This window comes from Panthera tigris, chromosome B1 (genome assembly GCF_018350195.1).
Source record: "Panthera tigris isolate Pti1 chromosome B1, P.tigris_Pti1_mat1.1, whole genome shotgun sequence".
Taxonomy (NCBI): domain Eukaryota; kingdom Metazoa; phylum Chordata; class Mammalia; order Carnivora; family Felidae; genus Panthera; species Panthera tigris.
The window spans coordinates 100,422,237-100,433,288 of NC_056663.1; the positions used below are offsets into that span (position 1 = coordinate 100,422,237).

The 11,052-nt window shown below is 41.9% G+C and overlaps 2 protein-coding genes across 3 annotated transcripts; one reads left to right on the plus strand and one right to left on the minus strand.

Annotated features, from left to right (window-relative positions):
• Positions 1-1,408: 1,408 nt before the first annotated feature.
• SPRY1 (sprouty RTK signaling antagonist 1) lies at positions 1,409-6,583 on the minus strand. Of its 2 annotated transcripts, none has more exons than XM_042983944.1 (2): positions 6,451-6,583; positions 1,409-3,630 (listed from the first exon to the last, which is right to left on the minus strand). In XM_042983944.1, exon 2 carries the CDS (start codon positions 3,573-3,575, stop codon positions 2,616-2,618), a length of 960 nt encoding a protein of 319 aa, XP_042839878.1. In that variant the 5' UTR covers positions 3,576-3,630; positions 6,451-6,583; the 3' UTR covers positions 1,409-2,615. The 2 variants fall into 2 exon arrangements, with proteins under 2 accessions (XP_042839878.1, XP_007087645.1); XM_007087583.2 differs by lacking the exon at positions 6,451-6,583 and adding an exon at positions 5,427-5,849.
• On the plus strand, positions 3,804-8,895 carry LOC122238076 (atherin-like). The gene is made up of 5 exons (XM_042984758.1): positions 3,804-3,873; positions 5,600-5,724; positions 6,071-6,397; positions 6,455-6,886; positions 7,432-8,895. The coding sequence occupies exons 1-5, from the start codon at positions 3,804-3,806 to the stop codon at positions 7,597-7,599; spliced, it is 1,122 nt and encodes a 373-aa protein (XP_042840692.1). The 3' UTR covers positions 7,600-8,895.
• Positions 8,896-11,052: the final 2,157 nt, after the last annotated feature.

Below are 11,052 nucleotides of genomic sequence, written 5' to 3' on the forward strand. Positions count from 1 at the left end.
CCACCATCTTAATATTATAATTTTAATGTATTCTGCATATAGCCAGAAGTTAAAAATCCAAAACATACCGCATTCTCATTAACACTATAAATCTCTTTCAATACAAGCTACAGCTTCTTAGTCTGGGTATTATAGCTACAGACAGCTCTTACACCAGATCCTAATTATACCAAGAGTCTGAATAATAACAGAAAAAAATTATGCAGTATTTTGAGGGAGTCTGTGTTTATATACTTCATTAAGGAGCCAATCTTAAACAAAAACCCAATACTAAGGGACCACTGATAACATTACATAACTTGAGTATGAAAGAAAATAACTTCACATTTTGAAATACTATAGATTACGAAGTAGCCTCCAAAACAAATATTCATTTATAAAAATGCTCCTGTTTTCAGAGCATAGACAAAATTTTTGATTATATCAAATGTCACAATGCCAACTAATAGGTTTACTGGCTTGAGGGAAAGGATTAAAACAAGTTTCTATCACTTATGCCTTGTCCAATTAAAACAAAATCAAGGCTCGTTTACAAAGAAGTACTAAAACAAGTAGCCAAATCATCTAAAAGATAATGACCAAAACAAAAAAGCTGGTAAGAAAGAGTTTTGGTAGCCTAAATCACAGGTTCAAATTTTGTCAGCATCTTATTCTGAAATGCAGAGAATTATTCAGGTTTGACATAGCACTTAGGCATGGGGAGTTGGGTAAAACTGAGTTTGAAGATTCACATAAACAAAATTTTATCAGATCAAAGATTCTAGCTATGAGTGGTTTCAGCAGATCAAAAAATAAAAATATTTATTTTGTCTATATAAAGTTTCAGGCCCTGAGGTATCTTATTCCACAGAACATGACAAAATGTCATTTGATCAGGCCATACTAAACACTTATTAAAATAAAAAGGTAGGGACAGGAATGTTTTTAAAGCCTCTCTTTGATAATGTGAGCTATTTCCCTTGGTACACTCTAACATCTAGCATGTTTTACTAAAGTGACAGAGCTAGAGACTCCTAGCATGCATACAGAACTAAGTTCTTTAAGTTTTACTGATAAAGATTAATTTTTGACTAACCCAAGAAAATAAAACATTTTCATAAATTACAGATATGTTCCATTTTCCAAGAAATTATGATATACACAAAACCTCTTGCTTACAAAATAGCCAAAGTAGAGAGTGATTGTTAATATTAACTGCAAAAAAAAGTTCACTTTATAAAGTGATTCATTAGGGCATCCGTTGAAAGAGAATTTGGATCACAAAATTTTGATTAATGCATTTCCCAGGAAACATCTAAATCTGAGCTCACCTAAGAGATAAAATGGGTGTGCATGAAGAAAGAGTCAAAGCAAATGACAAAAATCACCATAATAGTACAGGCTAATAAATGAAGAAATCAAGAGACGGTTTCATTAATTAATATATTTTCTGCATTATAGTTAACATAGGTACTTTCTTCGTGTCACCTTACTTTCCGTTACGTATTGATATTTTGTTATATTCAGACATGAGTACATTTCAACAGTCTTTTGCAATAAATATCATAAAATAATAGATTCGCATAATAAATATTCTTTACAATAAAAAAGTTTAACAGACTTTTGTCTTAAAAATAGTCAGAATTCAACTTTGTGATTTATACATAAAATATACAAAAAAGCACCACAATTTGTGGTTAAGGCAATGAAAACACAGAAAAAATTAGAATTACCCAGCTGTTAGCTAACCAAAGGGCCAAAAGGACCATTAAAGGGCCAAGATCACTTTAGGCAGCATAGTTCTGTGACACCTATAGATTGATCAGCTGTAAATATCAACTTCGGTTATCCAAGTGCCCTCAATGACGAGAAATTTGGTAAAAAGTGTGGGGTGTGGCAGGAAGGTAGTTGAGTCCTTCACAAACATGAAAGCTAGAATAAAGATGAGCAAGAAACAACCAATTTATCTCCAATGTGAAGATTTATATTGTAAAGCAAATCTAAAATTACATAGGAAAAGAAAAATACCTGGCATCTCCAGAAAAAAAAAAAAAAAAAAAACTGAGGGGAAAGAACTTTGAGGGGCAAGGAGAGGGCAGTGGTTAAACGAAAATTTTTATGTTATAACAAAAATATATCCCCCCATGCTTCTTAAGGGGCCAATGCTATGAAGACAGCCCTAACTGGAGACAAACTTAACACATAGCTTAATTAAGCAATAAAAATGTTGTTTCTTTAAAAACCAGTTTCCCTGCTCCCAGAGTACCCAATCAAAAACAGCTCTAAATCACTGCAGATTGACTGGGTATGTGTGTGGGTATGTTCATTTATACAACAACTTTTTGAAAAGTTGCCTGCAGAACAAAACGGCTACACAAAAGCCCACTGGCTCTCAATACCCTCCTGTGTGGATGGCAGAGGCTCTTGTCGTAAGTGGGAGCCAGGTGCAGTTTCACAGTCCACTCTTACTGAAGAGCATCCATTAGAGAAGAGTAAGATCCATGAGTCAAACCTTAGGAACAGGGGAAGAAAGGTGGGAAAATTGCAGAGAAAATAAAACCAGTATGTCATAGAATCTTTTTAACAGCCACAGCTTGAAAGCTAGAAGTTCAGGAGGTCCAACGCACTTCCAGAAATCATGATGGTTTACCCTGACCCCTGGAGGGGCAGCTCTCCAGCTTACAATAGACAGTGTTGGAGTTCTTACATCTGCATCCTGGACGATGGATCCAGTCATAACACCCCCTGCAAAGCTTCAGGCATCCCTTAGCAGGAGGATAACAGAGTAAGCAAGGTAAAAATAGAGACATGGCTCCCATACACAGGTACCTAGAGCAGCAGTGTGACTGTGAACAGGAGCAAGGATTATCCGAATAAGAATCCCCTTCATCGTCATTGGAGCAGTGGTAGAAGATGCCCTTGACTAAGCACATGCAGGTTCCATATTCCACCATACTCTCGGCAGAGCAAAGGCACTGACGATTGCAGGCCAAACAGGATGGCAGGGTCCTGGGAGCTGTGCATTCTCCACACTTGCACTTCCCACACTGTTCACAAATAAACTTGTGCTGTGTCAGGTCCTCTTTCAAGGAACCCTTCAAGTCATCAACAATCAGTTGCTTAGGCTGGGTCCGGATTGCCCTTTCAGACCTATGGCCAGGCACTGGTCTGGTTGGTGGTGACCTTCCTAACAGTCCCTGCTCTGAAGAGGCACTGCTGTTGCTCCCAGAACTGGCTGCACTTCCAGTGCTGGTCGATCTGCTCAAAATGGGGCCTCGGGTATTACTTAAGAGTCCTGCATGTCCCAGGTGGCTTGTAGGTCTGTGTTCATAGTTGTTATTCACATTAATTGGTATGATTTCGTGAGTCCTTTCATGCTTTTCTTGTCTTGGTGCTGTTCGAGGAGCAGGTCTTTTCACCACTGATGGCCCTTCTGTGTATTCATTGCTGCCTCTGATGGCCTTGATCTGGTCTAAAGACAAAATAGCAGCAGGCTGAATTTCTCTCTCATAGTCTAACCTCTGACGGCTATCCAATGTAGGCTGCTGGATCACAACTAATGAACTGCCACTGCCATGCTGATTTTGGGGATCCATGTGTAGTGATCTCGAATTCTGGCAATCAGTGGAAACCTGGCATGCATCTGAAATCCTAAAAGGAAATCAAAGATGAAAAAATAAAAAATAAAAAAACAAAACAGAGAGAGAGAGAGAGAGAGAGAGAGAATAAATGACAGGAAGCATTCTGGGGGGGGGGGGGAAATCCTGTCAAGTCACAAATTGCCTAAACCACCTGGTAATGATCTCCTTCATCAGCGGATTACAATGATGCTGGGGTCCTGGCCAGAGTCCAATTCTAAGAGGCTGAGGACCACATCACAGATGAAGAATGCAGGCAAGAGACCCCATGCCATAAAAGTGAAACGTTGTTTTCAACTTCTAAAAAGCAGAATCAAGAAGTAATGCCCTCCTGTTTGTCAATCTAACAAATAATTAAAATGGAGTATGCCCTTATAGGGAATATTGAGGATAAGCCCTGGAACAGCTCTCATCTAAAGAAAGCTCATATCAGTTCATCAGTGTTTTCCTTACAGGAAAACATCCACTTTCTAAAAATTACGAATGGCCTTTCTGCTGTTTACTGTTATAAGCACTAGATTAACAATGAGAAATTAGTCAAGGTATACTTCACGCATTACAAAAAATCCAAGAGACATCAAACTAAAATGGAATCTCAAAGTAAGAGGGCATTTTACTTAGAAACCAAGTTATAAAGGTAACCCATTATTTATCTACAAGATGTAAAAATGAGTATAGAGGAATACAACAGCTCTTGGTATCTTACAGCCACTACAACACACACACAAAACTCAATGCTGTGATGTTAAAAAGCATTCTCATCTGAAATCATGAAAGGATTTTTTTAAAGTTTAAATTAAGGGGTCACTCACATAACAAGACAACTTTCATGTACAAATAAGTATTAGGCCTTTAAGGCAGTATGGAGAAATCTGGGCCATTTTAATTACCACATTTCCTCTAATTTAAAAATCTGTATTTACATGACAGATCTTGATTCTCAAGAGCACTGCCAACTCTGAATCAATGTGCTTCTTGAAATAAGATAAGTACAGTAATATCCTGATAAAAGTAAGCATTTGTATTTCCGCACTAATAGTAAGTTATTTGTAATTTATAACGCATTCTTCACACACACCGAAAAACCACCAAACGTAAGAACATTTCCAATTTCAATCAATGGAATCACACAAATTCCTTCTAAAGTCTACAGATCCCTTCCGAGTCAAGAATGAAAAGAAAAAAATGCCCATTCTCAACTGCCACCTCGAGCCAAAACACCAGCTGAAGGAATAAGGCAGACAGAAGTCCATTTCATTCTGTTAACTAAACCGATTGTCTATAGACTATGTCTTCTATGTTAACTTCTTGGAGTTGCCCTCCCTCATTCTCCCAACGAAGATCTCCCAAGTGGCTCCTTTACTCTGCCTTTCTCTGTACAACAGAAGAAACACATTCATGATCTGCCTGGTTTAGTCCTGGAATCCTTAAGGACTGTTCAAATACCCCTTCGATACTCTGCACACACAAGATCATTCCTCCTTGCAAAGAACTCTTCACCCAGTGCTTTAAAAGCAGAGTATCTCCAAGTCCTAAGTCAGATCCCACAGTTAAGAAAAAGGCGTGCAGGATTTGAAGAGTGTAGTAAAAACACCAGGCACATGTTTCATCTGCGTTTTAAATGACGGTCGTAACGAAGTTCAGGCTGCCTGGTAAATCAGATTAGCAGATAAAAAGAAAATTAGCCACCTCTGATCTGAAGCAAAGCCCCTTTTCAAGCACTGACAGTTCTCGGATCCAGCCCCAAACACGCTCGCACGCTCTCGGCAACCTGTCTTCCCCACCGAAACAGGACTCCAAGTCCAATACCTTTTCGTACAGTCCCATCACATCCTAAGGATCACCGTGGATTTCCGACCCATTTTTGCGTATCTCGCCAAGATTTCTTACAGATCGTGGAGAGCCTTGAGAGCTAATGCAGGCGCCAAAAGCAAGCCCAAGGCATGGAGAGTCAGAAATAAAGATCTGTCTACACTTTAAAGGAAAAGCCGGATTCCTAAAGAGCCGGGAAGAAATGAGCCGGGGGCAGGGGCAGCAGAGAAGCGTCCCCGCACTGCAAGTTACGACGGTGGAGCTGCGCCCTCTGCAATCCGAGCTGGGAGAAGCGGTGAATAAATAGTTGACGGAGAGGAAGGAAAAGGAAAAAGTTATGAATGAAAACAAGTTTTCTCTCTCTCCCTCTCTTTGGGCAGGAGGAGGGGGAGGAGGCTGAGGTTACCATTACCTCAGGAGGGCGGACTTCCCATTTTTAAAGTGGCAGCGCCCTCTCCCCTCCCCTCGCCGTTCCACCGCTCTCAAAACAAGAATAAAGTCGAAGCTCGCTTTGGCGCAGACTAATTCCGTCCAGGGGGTTACCCGCGAATTCCGAGGTTTGCCTCCCTAAACGCGCGCCCGCGCGCGCGCGCACACACACGCCCTTTCCCGGCCCCCGGTCTGAGGAAACTCCTTCACAGAAAGCCCGCCGTTGGCACAAGTCACGAAGTTCCTCAGAGTCCTCCGGGGAACACCCCAAAAGCCTCCCAGAATCCATCTTTCGCGTGGAGGGCTCCTTCAAGAGGACAACCCCGGCCACCGCGCCAGCACCGCAGGAAACTGGGGATGGGAGACCCTGCCTCACCGTCCTCGGCCGCGGCCGCAGGTCGCCCACCAGATTCCCCAGCCCCGAGCGCCCCGGGAGAGAGGCGGCCGGAGGGGCGGCGCCGCGCGCTGGGGTCGCCCCTCCACTTCCCCTCCCCCTCTCCGAGCCCCGGAGCCCGCACCTGCCGCGCAGAGCCAGCCGGGTGCGCACGCCCCCCCCGCCCCCGCCGGCCGAGAGCGGCCGCCGGACACTCACCTAGGTCGAAGCGGTAGCTGGGGACCAAGCCGTGCGACCCGGCCCAGGTCCCGGTGTGGGCGGCAGCGTGCTCACGCCGCATCAACCGCGGCGGGGAGGACGAGGAGGCATTGCCCCTGCTGCGGCGAGTCCGCCCGCGGCCTCCCCCGCCCCCACCGGGCAGGAGCGCTCCCCGCGGCCCCCTTCCGGCTGCGGAGGACAATTCTCCGGAGTCTCCGCGCGCGGCCCGGCGCAGCAGACCTCTCACAGCTCGCGTTCGCCGCGCAGCTCAGTAACATCCACCTCTGGGGCTTTTCTCTTGCAGCCCCCTTCCACGAACCAAAAAAAAAAAAAAAATCCCTTCTGGGGGGCCCTCGAGTCTCCCAGGAAAGCGAGCTGGGGAGCGGTAGAGAGAAGAGTTCGTGACGGGCCCACAGGCTGGCACGCCGTGCTCCGCGTGAGTTCTTCTCCGGTTCCGAACGCTCCTCGCGCGAAAGGAAGGAGTGGCGGCCCCCTCACGACTGAAAATCCACGTCACGGACGTTCGAGACTTTGCGGCGCCCGGGACGGGGCTCGAACCTGCGTCTGCGGGCGGGTCACGGAACCGCGCAGGCCCCGGCGGAGGCCGGGAGCGCACGCCTGCGAGGCGGAGGCAGCCGCTTCCCCGGGCGGGGGTGGTGGGATTTTTTTTTTTTTTTTTTTACCCGCTTTTTTAGGGGTAGCGGTGGAAGGACTGAGGCTGGGGGGGTTCTTCTCAAGGGAAGAGGCGGGGCGTCGTTTCTTGGCCCCCGCGCAGGTCGAGGCACTTAACCGGTCCTGCACGCTGGGCAAGTGGGGGGCACAGAGTCCCCCGGAACTCCGGTCCTGGCAGGTCAGCCTCTCCGGAGCAGCGCTCACTCCCAGTCCTCCGACCCTCCTGTTCCACGGCCGAAATGCCTGCTACAGAGGATTATCGATGGGAAAATAAAACAAAACAAAACATTAATTTCCTTTTCTTTCTAGGCACTTGGACGCGTAGCGCGCTCAGCCGCCCGGGCGGAGAGTAGAGCGGGGTGGGCCGCTCGCCAGCTCGCCCGCCGCCCGCAGCCCGCTGCCATGTGCTGGCTGTTGCTGCTTCCAGTGATTGACAGGCCGGCGCACAGTCGGCGTGTCAGCAGCGAACCAAAGTAACATGCAGTCTTGCACGTTTTGCCGAAGTGCTTTTGCCCCTTGGAATGCCTAGGAGTTCAAACAACGTTCAAGCAACGCCTCTGCGCATTGGAAATCAATACACAGAGACGGGAAATTCAGGTTTTAAACAATTGCTTCGCTCGGGGTTCGGTCGCCAACAATGCCTAAACAAACATGTATTTGGTCCACACACCGAGTGCCAGACCCTCTTCGGCATTAACCACTCTGTTTTTCACACAACCGACCGTTTCAGACTTTAAACTTGTTACCCTTCGGATAAGGAAAAAAAAAAAAAAAAGAAAGGGACCCTGTTTTTTCTCTTACCAGTAGCATTTAAGAGCATTAGTTTTAGCAGTGGGAATACTACTGGTAATTTGAAATGCAACCAGTAATCTTACATCCAAAGCGAGTTCAAAGAAATGTTCAAGTCCTTGTAAAAGCCAACATTTCTCACCTAATCTTTCCTAAAATATCTACGGAATGAAAGGAAGGAAACAGTTCTTACCTAACGCAAAGATTGGAAATTGCTTTTCAGGCACATTTACAGCGACTGTAGCAGTTCCTTATCCAGGGTAAGGAGCTCGGTCTGCTGCTATCACTCTGCAAACCACTGCGTGCCTTACAGAGCAATCCCACTCCGGCTCCGCAGAATTTCAGCAGCTCGCCTCCACCTCCACCTCCACTCCAGGACACGCCTCCAGTGATATCATGTGTCAATCACGCGGGCTGCCTGAAAACCTGGAACAGGATTTCTCCAACAGTCGTTTTCTCTTTCGTTTATGTGTACCAACTTGGAAATGTTGCCCTGTACTCTCTGTGATAAACATCCTCTGAAACTTTGAGATTACCTCTAAAATTCCTACAAATGCAGTTTGTCACAGAAGAATCCTTTAAGTTGAGTTATCAATCTCTGTGAAAGTATTGGTGAACACAACTTTTAAGGTTGAATTAAAAAATACTTTTGAATAAAAGAAGATTAAAAAGTTGTATGCCAAGCCATCACTTCTGATCAGCTAGAGAGAAAACGTATATTGATATGTAAAAGATGATAATATAACATTACAGTTCGTATTTGAAGCAAAATTCACAATATGTGCAATCTGAAGGTTCAGAAGGTAGCACTACTTACTGCAAATGTATATAACATTACCTCATAAAGGTGAAATTTCCTGCTGTAGATTTTATAACAAGTGCTCTGTCTTGGTTTGGGATATGATTTCCTAAAACTCAAATTAAAAACCCCAACTTTCTTCAATTTTGTAATTAATTTGTATCATTTTGCAAAAAAAAAAACCCATCCAGAACCAACTAATTTATTTTTAAAAATCAGTTAATTGGAAATCAATTAAAATAGATTACCAGGAAGTTTTATAATTCTTAATGATACATGTTTTGTTACTGGGAAAAAAAGATATTTTAATCAGTAGGAAACTCGCTTTGTTTCTTACAACCTATGGGATTTTAGACCTTTATTATCAAAATTGTGTACTTTATGCTTCAGCGAGGATAACTATATGTGAAATTTAAAATTCCACAGAGACTCTTAAAAGATACCTAAAAACCAAAAACATATAGTAAGTGGAGAGGAAGTACTTTTTCCAGGTACTAGATATCAGAAGTAGCTTAAAGTCTCTGACAAAATAAAGCAAACAAAACAAACCTCAAAATCTAGAACATGTATAAATTTGGATATGGAAATTTTCAGTTCTTAAGCTCCTTTACAATAACAAGTGATTCTGTTGAAGCTGTTTTTTTCTAGACTTTCAAATGTTTGAGCACTTAAATTAGAAGTTGTATTTGGAATTAACCTCTTTGGAACCTAGGGCATTGCTAAGACCATCAACAAGAAGGAAGGAAGCATCACTAGACAATAATATAGAACAAGAATGAAGCCAAAAAGCTACATATTCACTCAATATAAATGGTATTAAAATGGGCTTTTAAAAAAGATAAAACCAACATTATTGTACATACTTTCTGTTTTTTTTCTTAGATTTCATACTTTGGGATGTAATGAACTTTAACCAATGATGGATAGGTTTCTTGACCATTATGAATGGACTTGGAATAGTCAAATCAGAAATAGAATCATATCAGAGTATTCTGTTAGGATCTTCAAAATTGTCTTCTCAGCTATTACCACAATTTTAGGATGAGAGGTCAGTTCACCAATATGATAAAACCAGGAGAGGGAGCACTGAACATTCTACTTCCATAAATCCTATAAAAATATATTTGAAAGATTTCTGTTACAAATAAGCTTCAAACTCAACAACAGATGTATTAAATTACAATTTGCATGAGATTTAAGTATTTTTGAATTACAATAATAAGTTAAATCCATGAAATTTTAACTGTAACAGCATCATCATGGGTCATGTTCTATTTAGAAATCAAATATTAGGCTGCACAGGTTGACCAATGACCCTTTACATCATTTATCAATAAAATACATCAGTATGTTTTTCTCTATTACATTACAAATAAATACAGGTGTAGTCTTGCCACCTGATCTAGAAGACATTTAATAAAACCTGCCTCTCTTTTAGAAGACATTTAATAAAACCTGCCTCTCTTTTTGATTACCTACAACTCATAAGAATTTGTAAACATTCTAAACTTTTAGTTTAAAATAGACATTGCTCTTTATTTAGTAAGTTTAATTTCTGTTTACCATACCTAGGAATGGATAGCTGAAGTATGAAATTTTCCTGGAAAGGAAAAACAATGTAAATATCCATGGGAAAGTCTTACGATAATGTTCAGTTCACTAATAAGATATGTGTAAAAGAATAAAGTGGAATGGAGAGTGAGCCCGGATGCCTTGTTCACTTTCGTGTGGAAACAAGAGAAGCCATCTCTTCTGCTGATTTGATTTTTGAAAGAAAGAGTAAAATAAAATGAAAAAACAATCTGATAACTCCTCACAACCGCTAGTAATTAAAAAAACAAAAAACAAAAAACAGTGTAGTACTGAGAAGCTTAACTTACTCATTTATCTACTTTATTTGCCAAAGTAGCAGAATCATAACGTGTTCCAAGCTTTTGAAAAATAATACCTTATTAATTCTTCCAAGAATTAATCATATTAATAAATATAATTTTTTATCTTGTTGAGAAACAAAATAATCCCATAAACTGGTAAGTTAGCCTATAAGTATCTAATAAATTAATGAAGAACCAGGAATGGAAACTAAGTCTCTACTTTCCTTTTAGGGCAATAGTCACTGTATTACTATACTTCCCAAGAAAAACTGGCAAGGATAGCCATTTTATTTTCAGTTTCCTTTTGTAAACAGTCTTTGTAGTTGACAGAAATAGACCAACCTATTCTGTAAATTTTCCATAAACATTCTCTTTATTTTCATAAGCTCAATTCTCATCCTTCTGCCCTATTTGAAACACAAATGTTCTGTATTGGCTTCAAATTCTGGAAGTGGGCAAATCAAACAA

Excerpts from the sequence above, each read along its gene's own strand:
- SPRY1 (XM_042983944.1), bottom strand. The coding sequence starts at position 3,575 with ATGGATCCCCAAAATCAGCATGGCAGTGGCAGTTCATTAGTTGTGATC.
- LOC122238076 (XM_042984758.1), top strand. The coding sequence starts at position 3,804 with ATGATGCTGGGGTCCTGGCCAGAGTCCAATTCTAAGAGGCTGAGGACC. Across the intron at positions 3,874-5,599 it reads ATCACAGATGAAGAATGCAG|GAAAAGCCGGATTCCTAAAG; the intron begins GCAAGAGACCCC and ends TACACTTTAAAG. Across the intron at positions 6,887-7,431 it reads GCTGGCACGCCGTGCTCCGC|GCACTTGGACGCGTAGCGCG; the intron begins GTGAGTTCTTCT and ends TTTTCTTTCTAG.